Source organism: Podarcis filfolensis (genome assembly GCF_964270895.1).
Source record: "Podarcis filfolensis genome assembly, chromosome: 9".
Classification (NCBI taxonomy): domain Eukaryota; kingdom Metazoa; phylum Chordata; class Lepidosauria; order Squamata; family Lacertidae; genus Podarcis; species Podarcis filfolensis.
The window spans coordinates 8726424-8751784 of NC_139610.1; the positions used below are offsets into that span (position 1 = coordinate 8726424).

A 25361-nucleotide genomic window follows, 5' to 3' on the forward strand; every position below is an offset into this window, starting at 1 on the left:
CTTGGGAATTGATCTCCAGTGCATAAAGGATGTGGAAAATGAGGCAGAGGGGGTCTGAGAGTTGACAAAGAATATCTTTATGAGCTTGCTTTTGGTAAAGGGGCCACTCACTTAACAGTAAGTAGAGCCCTTTGTTTATCTGGAACAGTTATAAAACCTGAAGCGTATGTAACCTGAAGCGTATGTAACCCGAGATACCACTGTATCTGTCTGTCCGTTGGTGTCACATCTTGAACTGCTCAACTTATTTAGACCAATGGAGCTACTTTGTACTTGTATCTGTATATATCTGTACAGTGGTTACATACGCTTCAGGTTACATATGCTTCAGGTTACAGACTCTGCTAACCCAGAAATAGTACCTCAGGTTAAGAACTTTGCTTCAGGATGAGAACAGAAATTGTGCTCTGGCGGCGCAGCAGCAGCAGGAGGCCCCATTAGCTAAAGTGGTGCTTCAGGTTAAGAACAGTTTCAGGTTAAGATCAGACCTCCGGAACGAATTAAGTACTTAACCTGAGGTACCACTGTATCTGCAAAAGCCTGCAAGCTGTATATATTTACAGCCAGAATTGCTGAGCCTTATCTTCTGCAACAGTAAACTATCTGAATCCTTCTCTGCTTTTGTGTGGTGCCTGTTACTAGAGCAACTTCCACTGTGTGGGTATCTCACCTGAGATTCCTGCCAAAATTGCATTCTACTACTGGAAAGAATTAGTTATAGCTACCCAATGTTGATTTTTGTTTTTATTGCCTGACCATGTGCTTTTGGACACTTCATGAGCAGGATTTTTTTTTTAAAAAAAAGCAAAACACCAAGGTGTGCACACAGCTATCTGTGCACGTCCCCTGTCAATACTTAATAGGCATAACAAAATCAACTAATTAGAAGGCAGGGACAAACACAGAAGGGAATAAACAGTAAGGACTCCTCCTATACCAATTCAAGTATCGTATTTTTCGCTCTATAGGACTCACCAGACCACAAGACGCACCTAGTTTTTAGAGGGGGGAATCAAGGGGGAAAAAATACCCTCCCCCAGCCCCAAAGAGCAAAGAAGCCAAGACAGCGAGCGGGATCCATCCCTTCTCCCTCCTGGGGAAAAGCCCACAAGAGCTGCACGAAGCTTGTGTGCGGCTCTTGGGGGCTTTTCCTGCCTGCCTCCCCCCTGCATTCGCTCCATGAGATGCACAGACTTTTCCCCTTAGTTTTTAAGAGGGAAAAAGTGCGTCCTATGGAGCAAAAATACGGTATGTGTGAGTGTGGACTACTCCAGTCTAATTAGAATGTGGGGGTTGGGAGAGAGAAGCTAAATAATGTTCAAATGTAGACAAGCTCCAAATGAAGGCTTGTCCCATCAGAAGAGATCAGAAGACTGACAGCAATGTTTTTCAAAATCTCAAAATTGCAGCTTTAAAAAATTGCAGCTCTGGTTGGCTATCCCTCCCTCCCTCCCTCCCTCCCTCTCTCTCTCTTTCTTTCTGTCTGTCTGTCTGTCTGTCTTTCTTTCTTTCTCAGTAATTAACTTCCCCCTCCACCTTTTTCCAAAAAACACACACAATAAAATAGAATATTTTACTTCAAGGATGCCACTGAAGTTTGGTTTGAAGTGAAGAGTTCTGCCATTGCAAAAAGTTTGAGATGCACTGGTTTAAAGATTTTTGCTTTTCTTTCTTTTTTTAAAAATCAACACCTGGATTTTAACTCATTTAGTCACATTTGTGTTTTATTGCAAATATATGCTGCAACAGGTTCTAAAGACAGTACTAGTGAAATTAGGGATAGATTTATTCTGCTTTATTAGTTGTTCTGCAAATGCTACCACATTACTGATGTCTGGAGGGACTACAGTGCAAATATCTATCTATCTATCTATATATCTATCTATCTATATATCTATATATCTCCAGAACATTTGAAGTTTTGAAGTACAAAAAGTTATGGGATTTAAGCAGGAAGTTACAGGATGTGCTGGTTGGAAATGAAGCAGTATAACCACTATAAAACTTTTTCAGCTACAATTAATATTGTAAGTGGGACTGTGTATAACCACCCTGAAAGAATCAGCAGCACAAATAATCATCAATGTGTAATAAAAAAAACTTCTGGTAGGACCCTTGTCCATTGTACCCAATGTGTGTACTCAAAAATAAGTTCTTATCATTAAGTATGGTTACCAGGAAAGAAATCCTAGAGTCTAATGTTTACTAGACTCACTGGGATATATTTGTGAGTAAACCCGAATGGGATTTGGCTATAAATTATCTAAAATCCTAGGCCTGGTTCAACATGTTTATCACTTGATGACTGCAACGTCGAGCAATGTGCCACCACAAACCAAACATTCATATCACCTCACATCACTGTGCGTGTGAATCAGCCATAGTTATAAACCTCAGAGTTGAATGAAGAGCAAGATCATTTACAGAGCCATTTTGAAATAAGAAAAGTCTCATTGGAAAGATTAAACCTCCAAGGATGAAAAAGGCAAAGGAGGTAGGATGACAGGATCAAGTACAGTCGCTGCGTATGCAGTCCTAACAATTGGCATTTCACATTGTTTTATTCTGCATATTTAAAAGCTGAAACATCAGTGCAAGGATCACTTTAGATGATAGAGCTAATCAGACTTTCACTGCTATTGCTGAACAACCATAATGAACCGACTCTGGTCTGAAAAGCAAACAAACCACAATGTGGCAGAATTCAGCTATGCAGAATTCCATTATCTGGGTCACTGGGTTGTAGCTGTCATACTCAGAATAGGCCCATTGAATTTAATGAACATTATTTACACAGGTCCCTTAATTTCAGTGGGTCTACTCCGAGCAACACTTAGTTGGATACAGCCCTCGGTATCAAAACATCAAAAAGATGGGGGTCTAAGGAGGCAATGGGACGTTTACTAGAGCTTTCCAGCTAATCTCAATTAACAGGAACAGATGGCAATGATGATATTTAGTACATATTGAACACTACAAGAATCATTAAAAGCACTAGGAATAACACACAACTAGTTGTTCCTCATCCTCTTAGAACAGTCAGTGTAGATCAGGCACCCCCAAACTTGGCCCTCCAGATGTTTTGGGACTACAACTCCCATCATCCCTAGCTAACAGGACCAGTGGTCAGGGATGGTGGGAATTGTAGTCCCAAAACATCTGGAGGGCCAAGTTTGGGGGTGCCTGGTGTAGCTAAAACAAAATGGCAGTGGACCATTTATAGCTTGAGTCAATGGGACTTAGTCTCAAGTATGCATAAAACTGAGAATTTAATGACAGAGCATTCTATGGAAGTAGGAATAATTTTGAGAATCTGTATGCTCTGGAAACAGAGAATCATAGAATCGTAGTATTGGAAGGGTCTCTACGGGTCATCTAGTCCAGGCTTCCTCAAACTCGGCCCTCCAGATGTTTTTGGCCTACAACTCCCATGATCGCTAGCTAGCAGGACCAGTGGTCAGGGATGATGGGAATTGTAGTCTCAAGACATCTGGAGGGCCGAGTTTGAGGAAGCCTGATCTAGTCTAATCCCCTGCCAATGCAGGAATCTCAACTAAAGCATCCAAGGCAGATGGCCATAAATCTTCTGCTTCAAAACCTCCAAGCAAGGAGAGTCCACCACCTTCCGAGGGAGTCTGTTCCACTATTAAACACTTCATACCACCAGAAAGCTCTTCCTGATGTTTAGTCGGAATCTCCTTTTTGGAAACTTGAATCCATTGGTTTGAGTCCTACCCAAGAGAAAACATCCTTAAATATGCTCCAAATCAGAAGGAAAAAAAGAGGTGTTGGAGCTCACCCTTGTTCTCTTAGAATGGCAATGATGACCACCTGAGAGGTGCTGGAGCTAAGATCCCGTGTGCTCCGGCTGAAAAAAAGCCCTACTCAGTATACTTTTTCAGCATTACCTTACAATCCAGTTGCACGGGTCTTCCTTTCCCACACTCCTATCCTGGCTTGCTTTTGTCATGTAAAGCTGGTGCAGAGGGCTTCAGGTACAGTAGGTGTTACCCTATTTTTCGCCCCATAAGGCGCACCTGACCATAAGGTGCACCTACTTTTTTTTTGGGGGGGGGGAATTCAAGAAATAAAATATGCGGCTCTTAGGGGCTTTTGCTGGATGTGGGGGAAGTGAGAGAGCCTTGCCTCCCCCCACCTCCCGCAAAAGCCAGGAATAGCCGCGCAAAGCCTCCCCAGGGCAGCGGGATGAAGGCTCCCCGCTGCGCTGCGGAGGCTTCGTGGGCTACCCCAGAGCTGCTCAGGAGCTTGTCGGGGCTGGCGGTGGGGGAAGCCTGGCTTTCCCCCACCCCCAGCCCCAAAGAGCAGGTCAGGGCTGGCAGGGGAAGCCCAGGTCCCCCCCTCCCAGCCCCAGGGATCACACATTCACTCTATAAGATGCACTCTATAAGATTTCCCCTTAGATTTTAAGAGGAAAAAGGTGCGTCTTATGGAGCAAAAAATACGGTATTTCCTCTCTGAAAGTTGCTTCTCCCCCAAAGAAGGGGGAAAAAAAAACCCAGGCAAATCTCCCTTTTATCCGTTGGAATGAAAAACAGAGTGGGGTGTGTGTGCGCACACTTTTGAATAGACAAATAGCTAGGAAAGAAAGGGTTAAACAAATTCTCTCCACACACCCCCACTGCTTTACATAATAAGAAAGTAAGTGGGGGGATTTATCACATGAAATTCCTCCCTGAGTAAGCCATAAGTTAAGAACCTGGCACATTTATCAGACAGGAGGGTGCTGTGTGCCTTAAACCCTGTTTTGCCTGCTTAATCTGACACCTGAATCTCCCACTCCCCTAATCCATAGCTGTCAATGTTTCCCTTTTTTTAAGGGTAATTCCCTTATTCCGAATAGGATTCCTTGCAAGAAAAGGGAAAAGTTGACAGCTATGCCCTAATCCATGACTATCACTTATACCAGGGGTCAGCAATTTTTTTCAGCAGGGGGCGGTCCACTGTCCCTCAGACCTTGTGGGGGGCCAGACTATATTTTGAAAAAGAATGAATTCCTATGCCCAAAGATGCATTTTAAATAAAAGCACACATTCTACTCATGTAAAAACACCAGGCCGGCACCACAAATAAACCAGAGATGCATTTTAAATAAAAGCACACATTCTACTCATGCTGATTCCCGGACCGTCCACGGGCCAGATTTAGAAGGCAAATGGGCCGGATCCGGCCCCCGGGCCTTAGTTTACCTACCCATGACTTATACTGTTGCCCATTCAGTTAATGCCTACCTTTTTCAAGGTTAGACCCTTCTGCATCCTGTAATGTATTTGAGCTCCCAGCTAACTATCAAGAACGTTTGCTTAATGCTTTTCCATTGAGGAATTCATCCCTGCATAGCTCAGAAATGAATGTACCCCAGAAGTCTTCACATCACAATCGTTGCATCTATTTTTCTTTTCTTATGGTGTGTCTCCCCCCCCCCCCCGATGCCAGCAATATACTTAAGCGGAAATGAAAAAGCATAATTCACAGGATTTTTTTTTTTTTTTAAGAACCCAGGGACAAAAACATCAATAAATCGGCTACCTTTTGTTTTCAGGTAATGGCTGATTCCTCTATAGAAATGTAATCTGAGCCAACATAGCAGCGTAACAAAAACAAGGATAATGACTTACTCGGCATCATGTGGAACAGCAAGCGTGCATTTCAGCAGACGTTTTGTCCAGTTTCATGAAACCTATTGTGGTTCGAGGACCCGACCCCCGCAATGTGAAATAAATACGCAAGGACACGTGATATAAGGTTAATGGGCAAGAAAAAGGCCACAACTTTATTGATTACAGCAGTGAAAAGGTATTGGCTTAGGCATTGGATGTCTAAAACAAGGGGGTTTATTCACCAGTAGGTGGAGCCTGTTGATGCTAATCCAACTATAGGCTCTCCCCTGATGTCACCGAGGGTCGTGCCATGGCCTCCCGCCAAGCAGGCATCGGACAGAGTACACGACCGCCAGATTCCTTTAACGGAATACCCAAAAATTGAAGGCATAGGCGATGGCCACACCTAGCCCTTCGACACACCACAACACATTATTCCAATGCCTAACCTACCCACCAATACCACAAAAGTTGTGACGATTGCTACGAGGTAGGCAAAAAAACCAAAAAGCCTAATGCCAAATGGAAAAATTCCTACCAGGCCCCCTGGACAACCAGGGCGACCAACCTAAGGTCCATAGCAAGGCCAATGAACTAAGACCCTGAGCTCAAAGGGAGTGGAGGGTGGGTGACGCGCGATGAGACGACGGGGAAGAATGAGGCCGAGGAGAGGCTGGCGCCGCAGCAAAAGGCTGCTGTAAACGCCCCTTTGGAGGCACCTGGTTGGGTGCCTGCCGAGGGGCGTGGGCGCCAGCCAGGTGAGAGGAGGAGACAGGGGGCTAACGCCCCCTGCTAAGGACGGAGCTCGGGCTCCCGCCCACAACCACTCCCCTCTCTTCCAGGGAGGAGAGTCTTTCCCAATTAAAGCAACTCAATTATATCAAATCAACACTTTAGGCCCTCGTCCAACTGAATTCCCATTGACAGTAACAGATGATATTCATAACTAACACATTGCCCTGGTTTTAATGGGGCATGGCTTTGTTCTCCTAAGCAGCTGACGAAATGGTGAAGCTTTCTCAGCTGGGAAGCCACATGATGAAATTCTCCTCCATTCCATGAAAGCTGCTGCTAAAATTAGGCTAACAAGAGCACCAGGTGTGTGGGGTTGAGTTCTATTGAGATCACAGGTGGGGAAGGGAAGTTTAACCTTTCTTGTCCCAGCTGTGGTCCCAATGTAAAGTGTGTGAGTGTGTGTGCATAAATGTACAATTTAAGGGAGTCGGCAGGAAGAACCCTACCATACTTTCCAATGACACATTTAGCATCAGTTTGGCACTAACTTCTAGAGCGCTAATGTCACATTTACTAAAACACCAATGACTCTACTATGCTGTGGCACACGAAATTTAAAACGCCACTCTGAAGCTGTGGCAGCAGCCGACAGCAACATCTCTCCAAAGGGCACTTATCTGTCTGTACAATTATCCACCTTTTATACTTGTTTCCACTTTTCTCTGAAAGTTTAATTGACCCCAATCTGCAGCGACTGCAGAAGCCTGGAAATTCTGTTTCTCCCCGCTACTTAAGCTTTGACAAATGAGGCTGAGTTTTGCAAGTGGTATCCTCCAGATCTAGCCCACTGGTCTCATGAACATTTACGGAATTCCTTCGTTTCCACTGCGCAATTAAGCTTCAGTCCTAATCAAATATATATACGTGCAAGGAAGTCCCTCCACACAGGTCAATGGAGCTTATTTCCAAGGTTGAAGGGACCACAATCAAGTGTTGAGTTAAGACAAGCTTAGGCCTGATGATTTCAGTGACTGAGAGCTAATCTGCATATAATGCACAATCGCATAGTAAAAAATGCTCCTGGGCTGTACCATTTCAGATTGCAAGTGGGGGAATCACATGTCTGAATGTTGCCTCCTATTTTAAAATCCCCACATAGAGAGAGTTGGCATGTGAGATAGAAGGTTCTAGCTTAGCCATCTTCCCCATGCGCTAGCTTCCTGAGTACCAGGAGGTTGTTTCATAGGACAGCACTTCTACCTGTCACCCCTGGTATATAGCACAACATGGTACGCACCAGGAGCAGGTTCACTAAATGATGTATATACACTGGCTCTTATTCTCTGAGGCCAAACTACACATTACACTTAATGTGTAGCCTGCAGCTAAGTATGGGTTTATGTCTTACTCAAAAGAAAGTGCAGAGGACATGATCTAGTTTGGGCCAGCAATGTGTGGGGAGGGGAGGGTTCATACTTCCCTCCCTAGCTGAGCCCTCTCCCACCCCACCAAAAAAGAGAAACTTATCTTTCCCTCTGTGTGTTTTTTTTAAAAAAGGCCCTATTTTAAAAAAGTTTCAGTGGGGCATAGCTAGGGAATGAGGATTAAAACTTCTCTCCACATCTCCTGTGATACCAATTCAGATTCCGCCCCATAACTTTTAAGTAAGAAAAGATCACATACGAAGCTGCCATCTGGATATTAGATGTAATTCATGCAGAGAATCTAAGGTGTTAGGACTGGAGTGCAAGTCATTTGTGGGCTGCAAATTTCAGTAAATACATTAATATGCATCTCTAAATTTAAATAATTATTATGCACAGCACAGTGAATATTAAGATGTTCTAAATTAAAAATTAAAGGCTTTATAGAATATGCACAATTCAAATATTTCTCATTTGCATTTGAAAATTAAATCTCCCTTTTCTGATTACAAAGGAAGGAGCAAGCACCGCTGTTCAGTATTCAAGAGGCTCACAAACTCCAATTTTCAAGTCATGATAAACAGCCTGTGAAAATTTGCTAGAACCTGCCATGCAAGCTCAATGTCACAGGTAATCCATTTTTTAAACAGACAAGTTTATGCTCCACTAATTTGTAACTTAAAAATTTGTTCCAGAAAGAACTGATTAAGTGGGTTTCCAATTTGCAGCCAACTAAATGGCAAATTGGTCACTGCAAATTCTTTTCCTCAGAAGAAGAGAGTTCTAAATGCTACTATGCAAATCTAAATCGCTGTCATTCTTTCAAGGTCCAGTTCCTAAAGTTTGGAGAAGCAGGATCAGTCTGTTTATAATATATAGTCTTCCAATAGCATCATAAAATATGAACATTGTAGACTAGGATCTTTCTCCCAGAACAGTTTAAGAACTAACTCCCTGAGAAAATGGGAGAAGACTAAAACTGGGTAATGGGCACCCCCATTATTATGCAGCAGATCCACACCATACTGTAGCCTTCTTAGACTTTACCGACTGGTGGGGTCTGTGTTGCTCCCGGGAGGGAGAAAGGAAGTCAAATGACACTGAGGTTGATTCAGAGAAAGAGTTTATTCTGCTCTCTGGATAGTAGAAGGCACTTGTGTGGTCAGTTCACAGCAAGTCCAAAGAAATGAGAGATTCCATGCAGTATATATATCCTCCAGGCACCCTCTCCCCCCTTCCCCAGGAATCCAGCCACGTAAGCTTATACACGTAAGTTGACATCACAGATGTTCCTGCTCCTGTACTCTTAACCATAAAACCATAAAAGGGTGTTCCTGTTCCTGTACTCTTGACCATAAAAGAGTGTTCCTGTATTCTTGACCATAAAAGGGTATTCCTGTTCCTGTATTCCTTATCTTGGGGTAAGAAGGTCACCAACTCTAAGAGTACTCCTGGCGCCGTTCCCGGTGGGCTGAAAAGGTCTGTGCGTCATTGTGGTCAGGATGTAAGATAAGACCCAGATGTGTCATCCCTGCTCCACTTTGGAACTGGCAAGGCCATTCATTAGGCGTCACGGACTGATAAAGGAGAGAGCTTTGTTTATACAGCTGTGTTCTTGTTATACATTTGCTCAAGTGCTCAAGTTAATGGTTTTTAGCTAATGCACCCTTGGAGAAGGATAAATGAGGATTTTGGGGCCCGTTTCAGACTGACTGCACAGTCAGATTTTAGAATGGGAAACCCATTCCTTCAATACATTTGAAGCACATCCAACACACATTTAAACCCTAGCACTTCCCCCAGCGAATCCTGAGAATTGGTGCCGAGAACTGTAGCTCTGTGAGGGGAAGACCACAGTCCCCAGGATTCGTTGGGAAAAACATTTGTTTTACATGTGCTCTAGATGTGCTTTAAATGTTTGGTGCACATCTGCCCATTATCTACTGCTACAAACACTATTCTGACTGATCACAACAGGAGCTGTTTGTTCTACACGTATGTTGCTCCTTTGGAGAGTTATGAATGGAGAGCCAACATCTTTGCTCTGGGCTATCTCAAGACTACAGTATATCCTAATGGTGAACTCATTCTCTAAATGTAATAATAATAATAATAATAATAATAATAATAATAATTATTATTATTATTATTATTATTATTATTATTATTGTTATTATTATTATTATTTTTATTTATTTCTACCCCGCCCTTCCCAGTTCAGAAAACCGGGCTCAGGGCAGCTGACAACAAATTCAAAACACTTAACTGATGCAACAAAAACAGCATAAACTACAGTATAAAAAGTGAATAACAATAAATTCAGAATTCAAAAATCAATTTAGGGGGAAAATCCATCCAATAAAATTAGATGATCACCAGGGCTAGCTGGCTAAATTAGTCCTATTTGGGCCAGCGAGGAGACCAGGGGAGAATTAGCTGTGGGATCCCAGAGTGGGTAATCTTCATAAAAAGGGGGAGGGGGAGGGAAGGAAGGGGAATAAAAGATCAGGCTAAATTCAAATTGAAAGCCAGGCAGAATAGTTCTGTTTTACAGGCCCTGCGGAAGGAAGTTAAATCCTGCAGGGCCCTGGTCTCACGGGACAGAGCATTCCACCAGGTCGGAGCCATCACTGAGAAGGCCCTGGCCCTGGTGGAAGATAGTCTGACTTCCTTAGGGCCCGGGACCCTAAGCCACAAAGCACCTTAAACCTGACCTGATATTCCACCGGGAGCCAGTGCAACTGGTAAAGCACTGGGTGAATATGCTCCCATGGCAGGGACCCCATGAGGAGCCTCGCTGCAGCATTCTGTAGCCAAAACAGCACCATCAATGCGCATGAAGGAAGTATCCACAGGCTTGGGAAAACGCTACCATATGCAAAATCACACAAACTCACATTCCACACACCGAAAACAATTTAAGGTAAACATTTAAAGGGGGGGGGCAGCGTGATGAGGACTGTGCATGCTCAGAATTCACAGAACCCTGGCTGTTGAGAAGGGAAAACATGAAAATCAGAAGTAGAGCAAAGCAGAGTGTCCTGGAAGAATTCCAGAATAGGAACATCCCATGCCACAACTATTTTCTCACAGGTCCTACTTGTTCTAATCTAAAGTGTGATGGTGAAGTATTTACCCCACATCCCCAGAATAAACCAAAGACAACTTGACCCTGGAGTGAAGAGCCATATTTACACTATTACTTCAATCAGACAGCCTCATTTACTAAGCTTTCAGCCATGTCAGGCTGGTTTGCCAGATGTACTCCTCTTTCTGGCACGCTCAGACCTGGCTATGGTGATGCATGAATTAGTTATATCACAGCTAGATTACCATAACGTGCTCTGGGTGGGGCTGCCCTTGAAAGCCCACCCCTGAGATTTCAACTGGTGCAGAATCCCACTGCTAAAATTCTGACTGAGGCAAAGCAGGGGGGGGGGAATGAAGTGGGGGGCAGAGGGGCGGGTTGCCCTGGGGGCCACTCAGGGGGGGTGACAAGATGGCCCCTACCTCCCTCCAGCTGTAGAGCAGCCGAGGGTGCACACAGTCAGTATGGGCGCCATTTGCGCGGCATCCATACAGACGTCCGTATGGGCTGCCGCTCTTGCATTGACTGTATGGGCTGCCACGCGTGCGCAGTCCATAAGGGACACTGCACATGCACATTCCGTACGGACAACTGTATGGATGGCAAGTGCGAGTGGCAGTCCATATGGAGTGTGCATGTGTGGCATCCCATACGGAGTGCGCATGCATGGCCGCACATATGCACTCCGTATGGTCACCGGGCACACGTGTCACCGGGCGGTTTGCCCCGCCCCTCGGCGTCCCGCCCCGGGTGCTGGAGAGGGTTCCTCCACCACTGAGGCCAAGTGCTGGGATCATGCGACCTCATTATTGCACAGGCTGCCCCTTCGTTGCCAAGCACAATTTATGGTGCTGGTTCTAAGCCTTTTACAGCTCGGGACCAAGGTACTTGTGGGACTTTCTCCTCCAATATGAATCTTCCCATTAAAGTCCACTGATGCAGCCCTCTTGCACATGCCATTACTTTCTGAGGCACAGCTTGTGACAATGCACAAGAGGCAGGGCTGGTCCACGACGTTTCGCTGCTTGAGGCAAAACAGAAAATGGTGTCCCCAGTTGCCGCCCTTCTACTTCGAGGTACAAGATCTACAACAGAAGCCACAAACAGAAAACTCATTCAAATTGTGTCCAAAAGGAAAATGTTACATACGAGAGCTAGACAGGGTGCCAGCCTTTGTCACCTGTTTCGCTTAGTAAATGAATAAATGCTTAAGTCAAGAAAGAACTTAGCATATGAGGTTGAATGTATGTAAATACACCAAAATCTTGAGGAAAAAATTCCTGAAGAAAGAAATTAAATATTGTAGCTTAAGCCAAGAAGGAATGTAACATATGAACTTGCATGTTTACAAATATATCAAAACCGTGAGAGAGAATTTACTGAAGAAGCCTGAGACTCTTCATTGGCGAAACAAACTTATCTTCGTTGATATCTAACCCTTGAGCGCAACATCGCCGACACTTCATTTGATCAAACTTACCTTTGTTGATATCTACAGGAGCCTGGCTAAAGGAACTTTAAAGACTGAATTTTCCTTTTGGACACAATTTGAATGAGTTTCCTGTTTGTGGCTTCTGTAGTAGATCTTGTACCTTGTTCTCTCAATTTTTGGATTATTAATATAAGATTTACAATGTAGAATTGTTTGGTAGTGGCTACTTGAGGTACAGATCTGTCACCTCTCCCAGTTTCCCCAGCCTGCCACCTGAGGTAACTGCCTCATGGGCCCTGAAAAGAGGCATTTTAAAAATGTATGGTTGCTCCCCAATAACTCTTTACAGTGGTACCTTGATTCTCAAACTTAATCTGTTCCGGAAGTCCGTTCCAAACCCAAAGCGTTCCAAAACCAAGGCACGCTTTCCCGTAGAAAGTAATGCAAAATGGATCAATCCGTCCCAGACTTTTACAAACAACCCCTAAAACAGCAATTCAACATGAATTTTACTATCTAATGAGACCACTGATCCATAAAATGAATTCAATAAACAATGTACTGCAGTCACACAATCAATCAACCAGTAGCTGAACTGGGTTCCACACAGTCACAAAAACAAACCAAAAAGTCGCAAAAACAAAAATGCAAAATAAACAGCAAAAACAGACAGACCTCAGCATAACACTCAAAAAGGAGCATGTTCGGCTTCTGAAAAAGGTTCGCAAAACAGAACACTTAATTCTGGGCTTGCAGCGTTTGGGTTCCAAGTTGTTCGAGTATCAAGACGTTTGAGAACCAAGATACCACTGTACTTCCATCCTGCTAGGAGCTGAACAGTTTTTATTTACTGCTGCAATTGTAGGGAAGTTTGGTAGCAGTGTGGTCAAGATGACTTTAGCCACTATTATGGTTCTCCTCATCAGAGGAAACCTGGTAAGTTTTCAAGCCTTCCTCAAAACACAGTTCATAACCTACTTCTCCAACCATCTGCCAGCTTCGTGAAAGTCATGGAGGCCCGTTACTGCAGAATCCATCAAGTTAATTCAGTCTTTGAAATGGTATCTTCTCAAACACTCCAAGGTTGTAAAGCAGATATCCAGCAGAAGGTTAAATCAAGAGGTTGTAGTTGATTTCAAGAAAGTTAGTAAAATCATTTTTAAAATATACCTGGTGATGCATGCAAATCTAACCACAAAAGTCTAGCAAATGGGAAAAGGGGAAAGAAACTTGCTTTGAATATCAGGAGATGTTGTTTTGACAGTTGAACAAGGAAAGAGCTTCATAAGTCGCTCTTTAATGCTGTGTTTGGTACTGCTCTGGGTGTAGAGGAAACCTAGAAGATACATGATCAGGGCTGTTAAAATCTCTTTAAAATAAACTTGCATGCTGCACATCAAACATTTGCATATTGAGGGAGGAAGCACGGGGAGCAAGCAGGCAAACATTCCCAGTCGAGAAACACGGAGGACAACAAAATATCCACCTCTTTGCATTTATTCCATGCCCCAGAGGCTCTTGTACAAATTATCTCTTTTTATAAGTGGATCATCGCAGCGCAATAAATAAGGAAATGCAAATACTGTTATTAACTCATCTCTACAGAGAGCCAGATGTCTGGGTGTTTTTTTTAAAAAGATTAAGTGACAAAATATTGACAGACACCTCTGTAATTGCTTTAATTGCATTGTGATTCAAATATAAAACAAAAAATCCACTTTGTTGTCCCCCATGATGTTTTAAGCTCTACTGCTGAGTTCGCATCAAACTTTAGCACACGTCATTCACACAGGAACTGTGATAACCAGCTGGTACTTTTGCCTTTCCTTGATATGAGCCTACTCTGGGGTTTTTTTCTTCATCATTCCATGCTTATAATGACAATTATTTTTGGAGTTTCCATGTGCAGGCTAAGTCTTAATTGATCAGTTCAGTTGCTATAAAGATAAAGTGACCATGGCTGAAACATGGGAGATGACTACCATGAAGAATGAGAAGGAAGTGGGTTTGTTACTATAAATTTATGGGGCAAGGCAGGCTGCCAGAGTTTCCCATGGGTTTCCAACCACTATGACACATTCCTACACAGTGCTTGTGAATGCACATATATCTAAAGAGACCTTCCTTGCTGCTGTCATGCTCCTGGCCCCTCCAACTGCTTCTGAAAAAAACTTTCCAGTGCAGTTAACGGGAGGCTTTTTTCAAATCCTAATTGTGGCATGCAGGGCTTTTTTTCAGCCAGACCTCGCCAGAACTTAGTTCAACACACCCTCCAACATTTATCTGATGAAAACAGGGACGCCCTATTCCAGGGGTCAGCAAACTTTTTCAGCAGGGGGCCGGTCCACTGTCCCTCAGACTTTGTGGTGGGCCGGACTATTTTTTTTTTGGGGGGGGGAATGAACAAATTCCTATGCCCCACAAATAACCCAGAGGTGTATTTTAAATAAAAGGACACATTCTACTCATGTAAAAACACACTGATTCCCGGACTGTCTGCGGGCCGGATTTAGAAGGCAACTGGGCCAGATCTGGCCCCCAGGCCTTACTTTGCCTATCCATGCTCTATTCCATAATGATAATTTTACTATTTATACACCACACATCTTACTAGCTTATCCCAGCCACTCTGGGCAGCTTTCAACACATATAAAAACATATAAAACATTAAACATTTGTTTTTTTAAAAAAATCTCTATACAGGATTGCCTTCAGACAGCTTGAGGGTCAGATAACTCCATACCCTCCAACATTTTTCCACTGAAAACAGGGACATCCTAAGGAAAAGTGGTACATTCCAGGATCAAATCAGAAACCGTGACAGCTTCTCTAAATCATTTGAAGATGACTCACCAATGTTCTTTGCATAATGATGAGAAATCAAAAGAAAGTGATGGCAAGGGTGGGACAGTAAGTTGGGTTTTTGTTTTTGTTTTATTTAATATTTTAAAAAGTTTGCTTGTCACTTGATCCTCAGTTGTGTTGTTGGCCCTGAATGGGGGTGAGGGGCAGGTGACACTGACTAATGTCACATTGTGTCACTAGTTTGTATATGTTTTCATACCTGTAGTTTACTTTCATCATTGTAGTAATGTGCTCTCGCCTCTTTCCCACCCTTACATCCAACTTACATCCTCCTCCTCTAGTCTGGCCTTGATAGTTTCCCCTCAGGCCAATATATTTAAGCAACATTGTTTTGGCAGGTGAATAACCCTTTAAATTGATAGGATTTCCACCTCCCTTCCCCACAATGATAGTAGGAAACAGGATGAGAAATGCAACAACAAATGTTAATGGCTATTGTTCTTAAAAAGTAGAGACATCACCTTGCCAACAAAGGTCCGTATAGTTAAAGCCATGGTTTTCCCAGTAGTGATGTATGGAAGTGAGAGCTGGACCATAAAGAAGGCTGATCGCCGAAGAATTTATGTTTTTGAATTATGGTGCTGAAGGAGACTCTTGAGAGTCCCATGGACTGCAAGAAGAACAAACCTATCCATTCTGAAGGAAATCAGCCCTGAGTGCTCACTGGAAGAACAGATCGTGAAGCTGAGACTCCAATACTTTGGCCACCTCATGAGAAGAGAAGACTCCCTGGAAAAGACCCTGATGTTGGGAAAGATGGAGGGCACAAGGAGAAGGGGACGACAGAGGAAGAGATGGTTGGACAGTGTTCTCAAAGCTACCAGTATGAGTTTGACCAAACTGCAGGAGGCAATGGAAGACAGGAGTGCCTGGCGTGCTCTGGTCCATGGGGTCACGAAGAGTCGGACACGACTAAACGACTAAACAACAACAATTGTCATCACCTCAATTAAACAGAGTTCAAGGGAATACGCATTTCAGTGGCACACAGAAATGGGTTGCACAATTATAACGGCCTGGTTCGATAAGTTGTCAATCAGTTAGTTATATTTCACAGCTGAAGAATGTTGTACCATTAAATATTGCCAGCACTCACGTGAAACCTGATTGGCTCACAAGCTTGTGAACAGGTTGCAGCTGGAGTAGAAGCTCGATTATTGCCAAAATTGTCACCATCCTTAGCACTAAGAAGAGATTGTAGCAGTTGCTGTTGCAGAAGCTATTACATAAGAAAATCAAACGTTTCCTTTGATCACACACTGACAAAACTTTATTTGGGGAACACAGCATAAAACAGAACTCCTAAAACTAGCCTTTTGGCCAGTTATGTTTCTAAAATCCATAATTACCTTTTCTCAGAATACAAATCTGTCTTGCCTGTAAAACTCTGCTGTATCTGGAACCAAACACCATTTAACCTTACAATCCTTTTACAGCTAGTAGAGGAAAGAAGGGATATTTGCAATGTCACAGTATGGAGTATGTTTTACTGGATATTGCTAAGCAAGAGAAGGCGAGTGGTGATTTTGGTGGCAGCCATGCATTCTCATGAATTGCCTTGTGCTAGCGGAAGCAAAACACCAGAAAATAGAGAAACTTTGAGAGTTGAAGGCGGAACAAATATAAAAGCAAAAGGAGCACATTTATCTTGTGAGAACAGTGAGCCAATCCAAAATCTTAGATATTCTATTTTCATGCCTCCAGTTTAGAATAATAGTGTAAACTGGTGGTCGTTTTTCATATTTTATGTTGTTTCTATCAAACAATCAAGGACACTGTTTCATTCAACAGTGCAGGAGAAAAGAATGATGTAACATGAATTATGAGACCAATGAGTAATCAAAGTAGTAGCAGTTAGTTCTTTTATTTCAGGGCAAAACGTATCTCTCGGTTGCGCATACAACTGTCTTTTTTTCCTTCTGCACCCTTTGCCCTCTTCCATTTCATCCTTTCCATTTGTTTGCTCAGTAAAAGCATTTGAACAGACATAATTTACAGTCCCTTTCTCCTTCTATGCCACTGCTTTGAATTATGGCATCTTAGACCACATCTGCAAAAGAATACCGGACCAAGTAGAAAACTAAAGTTCCTTTGGAATCATTGTGTCTGCTGTGAATTGGATAAGCATTATAAAATAGCTACTGATGATTGAAGCAGTGAGGGCAAGAAAGCTATTTTTGATATGAACATTTTTGTGCATGAAAATTGGTCAATACTTCACATATTTCCAGCGAGTTTCAAGTCTGAATTCTCTAGTTTGTAGAAGGTTGTCTCTTTCTTCTACAGCCTTATGAAATCTGGGGTGCTTTAAGGCTGCCCCTCTTTTCAGCTGCGATGTAATTGTTGGTGAAAATAATAATTTCATAAAACTATGTCATTTTGATTTGTTTTGAACCTATGGCCTAGCTAAACTGAAAAGGCCTGTGCCTGCCTACCTGTTATTGTACAGAGCTAGCTGAGGAACCAGAGACCAAATTGCAAACATGCGCTGGATTATGGAGAAAGCTAGAGAGTTCCAGAAAGACGTTTACTTCTGCTTCATTGACTATGCAAAAGCCTTTGACTGTGTCGACCACAGCAAACTATGGCAAGTTCTTAAAGAAATGGGAGTGCCTGATCACCTCATCTGTCTCCTGAGAAATCTCTATGTGGGACAAGAAACTACAGTTAGAACTGGATATGGAACAACTGATTGGTTCAAAATTGGGAAAGGAGTATGACAAGGCTGTATATTGTCTCCCTGCTTATTTAACTTATATGCAGAATTCATCATGCGAAAGGCTGGGCTGGATGAATCCCTAACCGGAATTAAGATTGCCGGAAGAAATATCAACAACCTCAGATATGCAGATGACACAACCTTGATGGCAGAAAGTGAGGAGGAATTAAAGAACCTTTTAATGAGGGTGAAAGAGGAGAGGGCAAAATATGGTCTGAAGCTCAACATCAAAAAAACTAAGATCATGGCCACTGGTCCCATCACCTCCTGGCAAATAGAAGGGGAAGAAATGGAGGCAGTGAGAGATTTTACTTTCTTGGGCTCCATGATCACTGCAGATGGTGACAGCAGCCACGAAATTAAAAGACGCCTGCTTCTTGGGAGAAAAGCAATGACAAACCTAGACAGCATCTTAAAAAGCAGAGACATCACCTTGCCAACAAAGGTCCGTATTGTTAAAGCTATGGTTTTCCCGGTAGTGATGTATGGAAGTGAGAGCTGGACCATAAAGAAGGCTGATCGCCAAAGAATGGATGCTTTTGAATTATGGTGCTGGAGGAGACTCTTGAGAGTCCCATGGACTGCAAGAAGATCAATCCTATCCATTCTGAAGGAAATCAGCCCTGAGTGCTCACTGGAAGGACAGATCCTGAAGCTGAGGCTCCAATACTTTGGCCACCTCATGAGAAGAGAAGACTCCCTGGAAAAGACCCTGATGTTGGGAAAGATGGAGGGCACAAGGAGAAGGAGACGACAGAGGACGAGATGGTTGGACATTGTTCTCGAAGCTACCAGCATGAGTCTGACCAAACTGCGGGAGGCAGTGGAAGACAGGAGTGCCTGGTGTGCTCTGGTCCATGGGGTCACGAAGAGTCAGACACCACTAAACGACTAAACAACAACAACAAGCAGCTGCTTTTAGGTACAGTGAATGCACATTCCAGAAAACTGAAAATAATAGACTGTTAGATTCTATGGTGGCCGCTGTACGCATGAAAAGAGAATTTGCTAAGTATGGCAATTGTGATTAATATTGGATATTATTGGGAGTCATTTAATGAAAAGGAAAATTAGTCAAAGTCTTAATAAAGAAAGACACTGTAAAATTGCTGTATGTGGTCACATAATAACATGATGAGCTAAAAGATTTGGTTCAGGAAGATGACTTTGGATTGCAACAATTAAGATTGCTGTGATTCTTTGGTGAATAGAAATGGCATGTGTCATCTGGAAAAGTATAAAAACATTGCTTTGGATGTGGTTTCTTGTAGCCTCCTCCTTATTTTTGAGGCTGCCCCTATGCACATTTATATTTTAATAAAGTCCTATCATTTCACTTGGATGCTACTTCTTTTTATTTTGCATTTCTGTGAGGATAACCGCTAGTCTAGGCACCATGGGCATAGCCAAGATTTATGTTGCGGGGTCAGCGTTTATGTTGTGGGGGCAGAACTGAGCCATCTGTGATGGAATTGGTCATTTAGTTAAGTAATTTTTATTTATTTACTTGACAAACATGCCCATAATCAAATGAATCGTCATTCAGTTATCAGATCAGGGATAGGTAGTAATACGCAAATATGTCAATTTTGATTTCTCTCACTTTTTCATCTTCTTCAACCTTAAATTCAGTTCTCTACATTTCTACATCAGCTTGCAGATATTTTTTTAACAGAAGTCCTCATGAAAATCCATCACCATTTTTTGTGATTTTCTCCTACTGTACATATTTTTACAGAAACAATTCCCCCTAATATAATGGGTTGTTGTAGGTGTCTCTAATATGTTCACTTTTAGCCACTTAACTCCAAATTTTGTGTACGTTACTTGGCTAGAGAACAGCATTGCAAAATTCAGATAAGCACAAATTTCGAAGGATAACTGTTTCAGTTCACTTAGTTTTGGGAAATGTGGAATTTGTAAGTAATTTTTATCTTGTGAACGCCCACAGAAAGAATGTAGTTGGTCAAGGGAGTCATGGACTCAAAAAGGTTGAAAACCTCTGATCAAGAAATAAGAAAAGACAACTGGAAATCATTTATGTATGCAACAACAGCAGCAAGAATTCTACTAGCACAAGCTTGGAAGACAGAGGAAACCCCAAACAAAAGAACAATGGCAAGAGAAACTCATGGAATATGCAGAATTAGCAAAATTAACAGATAACTTACATGAAAGGGACGACAAAGACTTTAAAAGAAAATGGGAACCATTTACAATGTATATGAAGAGACAACATGAAGAGTTGGACTCATTGGTGGGGTTTGAGTAAACATTCACAAATGTATATAATAATAATAATAATAATAATAATAATAATAATAATAATAGATGTAAATGTATTAGGAATTAATTGGGGAAATAATATGCAGGATGAATAAACTGAAAATAAAACAAAGTGGAAGTATGAGGGAAGTCCAGCAGAGGGGGGCAGGAAATAATGGAAAATTGTTAGAGAGATATTTTATAAAGGATGTATATATTGAAAAACCAATAAAAACTAGAAAAAAGGGGGGGGAACCCTCTGATGTACAGTGGTACCTTGGGTTACATACGCTTCAGGTTACATACGCTTCAGGTTACACACTCCGCTAACCCAGAAATAGTGCTTCAGGTTAAGAACTTTGCTTCAGGATGAGAACAGAAATCGGGCTCCAGCGGCGCAGCGGCAGCAGGAGGCCCCATTAGCTTAAGTGGTGCTTCAGGTTAAGAACAGTTTCAGGTTAAGAACGGACCTCTGGAACGAATTAAGTACTTAACGCGATGTACCACAGTATAGGATTTAACCACCAGTCTAATTCACCCAAACAACAAAGTAGAGTCAGTTCCTCTGTAGTTCTTCCTCCTCTGCCCACATCAAGAGTTTACTTGGGGGAAAGAACTCAGCTGCCCTAAGCAGATCCTTGGAAACTGAACAGTACTAATTCTCAAAGAAGCTACCTCCTTTGGCTTAATTTCACCAAAGCAGCATCTGCCAAGGAATGGATCACACCAGAATTAACAGCACTCAAGTAGAAAGAGGAAGTCCAACTGTCCAATTCCCATACCACATCATTTTAAATCCTCCCCAATTGCTCTGGTGTGGCACTATGTCAAGAACACTGAGGAAGGATATGTTGTTTTTGTTAAATATATGAACTACCTTACACCAAAGTCTCCTGGAGACTGACTCTGCATATATTTTGTGGCCCACACTGAGAATTCCAATCTGATACAGTGGTACCTCTAGTTATGGACTCAATCCGTTCCGGGGTGCCTTTCACACACCAAAAAGTCCGTAACTAAAGCGATGCTTCTGCACATGCGTGGGGTGCAATAGAACGCTTCTACGCATGCACGCGCAGTGAAACCTGGAAATATACACATCCAGGTTTCCCATGTTCGTAAGCGGAAAAGACACAACATGAACCTAACGCAACACGAGGTTTGGCTGTAATGTTTTTGAAACTTAAAATTTATGAAATAAGAAATCTCTTTGTATTCACTTTGAAACATGAAAAAACAAACACCTGTATCCTGAAACCTTCATATTATGAGCAAAATAATTGAATGCCTAGCCTGTTGCATCTCAATTAAGCCCAAAATATCCATTTTCTTCTGTCTTGGAATGTCTTTATTTTTTTTTTAAAAAAACTTATTTTATTAAAAGTACCTGTTATCATCTCACCACAACAAAAGTTAAATGTATTCATGGTGTTATCTTAACTCTGGAAATTGCTTTTTAATGCCAGCATTGTTCAAAAGCATCCCAAGAATGCATTTAATCTGTTTTACTTGGGTGCTCGTGAATGGTATTGCAGAAGCTTGAAAATATTAATTGACAACAATAACAAAAAGTGTTAAATCATTGTATACAGTAATCCACAGGAAAATTTGATTTAACCATTGTATTCAAGAACTGGGAAACAGCTCTCATCTTATGAAGTTTGTGTTAGCTGGTGTGACCATTTGTGTGTGGATGCATGTGTATAAGCCAAATACAACAGTAATTCAAAACAGCTGTGGTCTAAACCACAGAGCCTAGGGCTTGCCAATCAGAAGGTCAGGAGTTTAAATCCCTGCAACAGGGTGAGCTCCCGTTGCTTGGTCCCAGCTTCTGCCAACCTAGCAGTTCGAAAGCACTTCAAACTGCAAGTAGATAAATAGGTACCACTCTGGCGGGAAGGTAAACAGCGTTTCCGTGCGCTGCTCTGGTTTCGCCAGAAGCGGCTTAGTCATTGGCCACATCACCCAGAAAAACTGTCTGCGGACAAATGGCGACTCCCTCGGCAAGTAAAGCGAGATGAGTGCCGCAACCCCAGAGTTGTCCATGACTGGACTTAACTGTCCTCTACCTTTTTTTTTTTAAGGGTGGAAAAACGCATTTGGGAGGTAGTCCAACTGACAATAATCAAATTAAGAAACAAAAGTCAGTGTTTTTTTGTTTTGGTAGAATGCTGCCCATTTTCTAAATTGTAGAACATTAGCATAAAAATATGAGGTTTTTTTCAGTACACTGGTACCTTGGGTTAAGTACTTAATTCGTTCCGGAGGTCCGTTCTTAGCCTGAAACTGTTCTTAACCTGAAGCACCACTTTAGCTAATGGGGCCTCCTGCTGCTGCCTCGCCGCCAGAGCCCGATTTCTGTTCTTATCCTGAAGCAAAGTTCTTAACTTGAAACACTATTTCTAGGTTAGCGGAGTCTGTAACCTGAAGCGTATGTAACCTGAAGCGTATGTAACCCAAGGTACCACTGTATTATAAACCGTTATATGAAAACTTGCAATTTAATCATTGTATAACCTATTCTGTAAACGTTTCAACCTGCCTTTTTTTTGGGGGGGGGAGGAATCAAATCTGTATTGCCAGATACAGTTGGAAGGGACCCTAAAGGCCATCCATCCAACCCCTTCTCAACTAAAACATCCATGAGAGATGGCCCCCCAACCTCTGTTTAAAAACCTCCAAGGAGTCCTCAACTCCCAAGGGAGACCATTACACTGTCAAACAGTTCTTACTGTCAAAGTTTTTCCATATGTTTAGTCGGAATCTCCTTTTTTGCAACTTGTAGTTTACTACCAATAGGTGTGGCTCTGTGTGTTCAGATGTTCTCGGCAGCTAAGAATGAACTTGCTGTTCACTACAAGTCTGGACAAATAAAAAAGGTGTTAAACCTTTATTGAGAGCATACTATAAATGGAGAATACCTCTCTAGTCACCAGCACCTGCCTCAAATATCCATCTGAATATTGAAAACAATTGGTATATGAACATTAGTAACGATTCTGTGAAATCTGTTTTCAGCCCAATATGATTCAGAAATATAATGCAACCTTTATAACTTGCTTTCGAAGTTTAGAGTGTTCTGAACATTTCATATGTCTGCTCTTACTGTTCCTTAAAACAGTCCTAATCATGCAACTTTTATAGAGTTCCACTCCTATAATTCACCCAAGTGAGGGAAAAATGACGCCAATCATTATTCCCAAATAACAAATAAGCCTACTTGTTTTAATATCAGCAAGATTGTTAGCTGCTTCACTGAGCTGAATTAATAAATTCTGTGGATAAAGAAACCCACATTCTCCAGTTAGAAAACGAGAGCCTGTTTGATTTGGAATGCTGTTCTGAGGTACTGCCACCATCCATCACGGTCAGTATGTAATTTTGAAGTTTGGGTGACATTCTAACCACTAATAATAATACTTTTACTACATTTATTTGAGCATTGGCTTAGGGCAGGCTTCCTCAACCTCGGCCCTCCAGAAGTTTTGAGACTACAATTCCCATCATCCCTGACCACTGGTCCTCCTAGCTAGGGATCATAGGAAACTACAACTAATCCAGAATGCGGCAGCTAGACTGGTGACTGGGGGCGGCCGCCGAGACCATATAACACCGGTCTTGAAAGACCTACATTGGCTCCCAGTACGTTTCCGAGCACAATTCAAAGTGTTGGTGCTGACCTTTAAAGCCCTAAACGGCCTTGGTGCAGTATACCTGAAGGAGCGTCTCTACCCCCATCATTCTGCCCGGACGCTGAGGTCCAGCGCCGAGGGCCTTCTGGCGGTTCCCTCATTGCGAGAAGCAAAGCTACAGGGAACCAGGCAGAGGGCCTTCTCGGTAGTGGCGCCCGCCCTGTGGAACGCCCTTCCAGCAGATGTCAAAGCGAAGAAGACATCTTAAGGCAGCCCTGTTCAGGGAAGTTTTTAACGTGTGATATTTTACTGTATTTTTGGTTTCTATGGAAGCCGCCCAGAGTGGCTGGGGAGGCCCAGCCAGATGGGCGGGGTATAAATAATAAATTATTATTATTATTATTATTATTATTATTATTATTATTATTATTGTTGTTGTAGGCCAAAAACATCTGGAGGGCCGAGGTTGAGGACACCTGGCTTAGGGCAACCCACGCCCACCCTCACCACAGATGATGTCATACAGGTAAGGGTAGAGCTTGCATGAAAGGGAGGGGCTTTTGCAAAGCTCTCTTCATGCGGTTCCCAAAGTGCCCAACAAGCAGCGCCATGCCGATGTGAGGGAGGTGATTCTGCCTAGTGCCAGGCTCAGATGCACTTCTCCATGAAGAGGTTGAGGGGTCAGCGCCAATGCCATGGCTGCCACCTGGCTGCCTAAAGAAGAAGGAGAAGCACCCTCCCTCCTTTTCAAAGGAGAGGTGGCAATGTGTCAGAGGGTGCTTTGCCACTTTAAGAAAGCCCCACACCTCCACTGAAAGCCGTGAAGGCAGCTCTGTTTAGGGAAATTTTTTAATATTTGATGTTTTTTGTGCTTTTAATTCTGTTGGGAGCAGCTCAGAGTGGCTGGGGAAACCCAGCCAGATGGGCAGAGTATAAATAGAGTGGTACTCCAGGTTACAAACACCTCAGGTTGCAGACACTTTGGGTTACAGATTCCACTAACCTGCAAGTAGTACCTCGGGTTAGGAACTTTACCTCAGGATGAGAACAGAAATTGCACGCTGGCAGCACGGTGGCAGGGGGAGGCCCCATTAGCTAAAGAGGTACCTCAGGTTAAGAACAGTTTCAGGTTAAGAACGGACCTCTGAAATGAATTAAGTTCTTAACCAGAGGTACCATTATAATAATATTATTATTATTATTATTATTATATTATTATTATTATTATTATTATTATTATTATTATTATTATTATTATTATATTATTATTATTATTATTATTATTATTATTATTATTATTATTATTGAAGTACTTGCCTGCAAAGCCCATACCACCCAACTTTCCTCAGATGAAAATAGGGACATTTCCCACTCCCCACAACTGACCCTCCTCAACCCCCCATTTTTTGGTCACACCCCAGCAGAGCATTTCCTATCAGAAGAAGGGCAATTGTCATCACAGCTACACCAATGGGGCACGGCACACACACACTCCACCGTCCTGAGGAAAGCCCTTAATACCATTTTATTTTATTCTTTGATAGATTTTCAAAAAGAAGAACACACACCAATAAATAAATTTT

The 25361-nt window shown here is 42.4% G+C and overlaps 1 protein-coding gene across 14 annotated transcripts in view; it reads right to left on the minus strand.

The window, feature by feature from the left end:
* Positions 1-25361, minus strand: part of KCNIP4 (potassium voltage-gated channel interacting protein 4) — a 420252-nt gene that overhangs the window by 33452 nt on the left and 361439 nt on the right. Inside the window, exon 2 of one of the 14 annotated variants that reach the window (XM_083630790.1) lies at positions 13532-13633. The exons of 12 other annotated variants lie outside the window; for them this stretch is intronic. In XM_083630790.1, the coding sequence (XP_083486916.1) occupies positions 13532-13633 (102 nt within the window). Of the gene's footprint in view, positions 1-13527; positions 13634-25361 lie in introns of all 14 variants that reach the window. One more of the 14 variants, XM_083630789.1, reaches the window with a different exon arrangement.